The 2165-nt window shown below is 52.5% G+C and overlaps 1 protein-coding gene across 1 annotated transcript; it reads right to left on the reverse strand.

Annotated features, from left to right (window-relative positions):
* Positions 1 to 1194: 1194 nt before the first annotated feature.
* Positions 1195 to 1944, reverse strand: COL26b_014488 (uncharacterized protein; the record flags this gene model as incomplete). Its single annotated transcript, XM_053187059.1, has 1 exon — positions 1195 to 1944. The coding sequence occupies one exon, from the start codon at positions 1942 to 1944 to the stop codon at positions 1195 to 1197; it is 750 nt and encodes a 249-aa protein (XP_053028996.1).
* Between the last annotated feature and the right edge of the window lie 221 nt (positions 1945 to 2165).

The raw sequence follows: 2165 nt of genomic DNA on the forward strand, positions 1-2165 counted from the left end.
GTGTGCGAGAGCTGTATGGAATCGGTCGTACGGTGTTCGCCAGCTGTACATGTATTTTGGCGTTCGGTTGTACAAGTACACCGCTGCGCGATATATCTCAACCCATAAATGTTCGGGAAGTCGTGCTCCCATTCTCATGGCCCGCGCTTTCATCTTAATTGCTCTACCTGATGCCTCAGCTCCACCGTTTTGGGCCTGGGTGTTGGGTGCTGATGGTTCGACCTTGATGTGGTGCGAGTGGAGGAACGAGGAAGCGACAATTCCTTCTTTCAGAATCTCGTTATCGCATTCCACGGCCTTTGGTTTGACTTGGAACTGCCGTTGAAGAATGCCGAACAGGTTCTCGAGCACTATATCGATTGTGCTCAGGCTTCTTTCTGCCAGGTAATAATCCCAAATCATTCCAGACCAGCGGTCCGTTATCAACATCACGCTTTTCCTCCCTATTGGATCTCTGGGTAGGTCATGAAAGTCGATTGCCAATCTTTCGCCGGGTCCTTGTCCTGTATTTCGTGGCTGGCGATGCACTTGACGTTTGATCTTGGATAACGCGCATCCGTCACACTCGACGGTAGTAGGTCCCTTGATTCGTACTCCGTTTGAGGTGTTGACGAGGCGTTCTAGAGATTGCGGACCGGGGTGTCCGAGGCGAAGATGCCATCGTAATGCGTCTGCTTTCACAGCATGTCGCTCGGTCCAGGAGTTGAACTTGTGCCTCCGCGTGACAAATACACCTTTTGTGGTGTTCAGAGGCACATCTTCGATAACGTACTGATCATGGCGATCCACCAACTTGCAGATAATAGTGTCGTCCCTTGACCGTAGGTAGTTGCACGCAGGACGAGTATCCCACCAGTATCCACGTTTCTGTAGTCGCCGAAGCGATACCAGGTTGCATGGGAAATTCTCGCAAAAGGCGACGTCATATAGTCGGAGTATTCTCGAGCCCCCAGGTCCTTCAGTACGGATGTCTACATTCCCGTATCCTTGAATCGGTACTCTTTGCTTTCCAGCTAGAACGAAGTCTCCAAGGTCTCCTTTTCGGTAGTGATTGAACCGATCGACATTGTTGAAGATATGGATCGTTGATCCTGAGTCGAGCAGAGCCGAGTTCTTCAGCGGATAAAGCGCGCTAGGGAGTGTCAGGTTAGATGAGATGAAGCTAGCTCCACACTCTCCGACGTTCCTTCCTAGTCAATCCATCTCCTCGACTGGCTTAACTCTCTTAATGCGGCTGATCTCATCTTTCAAAGACGCATCATTTCTGACGCGATGGTCAACCGCGTCACGTATCAGCTTTCTTCCCTTGAAGTATGCTGGGGCTTTCTTCGGAAACACATAGTAGCAGTTTTCCAGCCCATGAGCACCTTCACAGGCCTTGCAGACCACATCGGGGCTCCCTGGCGAGAATGCGCGCTTACGCTTCCGGCCCGTAGATTGGTTTCGGGTCTGTGTGTCGCCTTCTTCATTGCTTGGTGTAGCCTCTAGCTGAGGTAACATGCTTTGGCTTTGGCCTGCTGCAAAGGTCGGGCCAAACACGCCTCTGGTGAGTCGTGATCCCTTCTCCTGAAGGCCAAGGAGATCCCTTCGCTCGGCCTCCTTCCTGAGGTCCTTCGCGACCTCCCCAATCGTCAATGTTTTCTCCTCAAGCTTGACCTTGTAGATTCCAGCGTATATGGTGACCCAACCGCCGAATATTGGCTGGATGGCTCTCGTCAAATCTTCAAACCAGGTGTTGGGGTCTTCCACTCCTCCGGTTTTTCTCACAAGCGCATGGTTGGTGGCCATCTCCCACGAGGTGATCCATCCCGCGAAATCCTTAGGCACACTAGAAAGGATCTTCGTAGCTGTCTGGTATTTACGCCGTGCTGCAGTCTGCTGTTCCCTCTCAGTGGCACCAACACTTGTCCGTAGATTGGCGTACCACGTCCTGAGGTCCCACATTGCACGACAGGAGCTCTGGCGCAAACCATAGTCTACCGTATCAATGACCCACGCCTTCAACCTCTCTGAATTCGTTTCTTGCTCCATTGCGCCCGCCAGCATTCTGGCGGGCATGCCTGTTCGAGCGTCATTTCAACCCTCAAGCTCTGCTTGGTGTTGGGGCCCTACAGCTGATGTAGGCCCTCAAAGGTAGTGGCGGACCCTCCCGGAGCCTCCTTTGC

The sequence above is a fragment of the Colletotrichum chrysophilum genome, assembly GCF_026319265.1.
Source record: "Colletotrichum chrysophilum strain AFK26 chromosome Unknown scaffold_431, whole genome shotgun sequence".
NCBI lineage: Eukaryota > Fungi > Ascomycota > Sordariomycetes > Glomerellales > Glomerellaceae > Colletotrichum > Colletotrichum chrysophilum.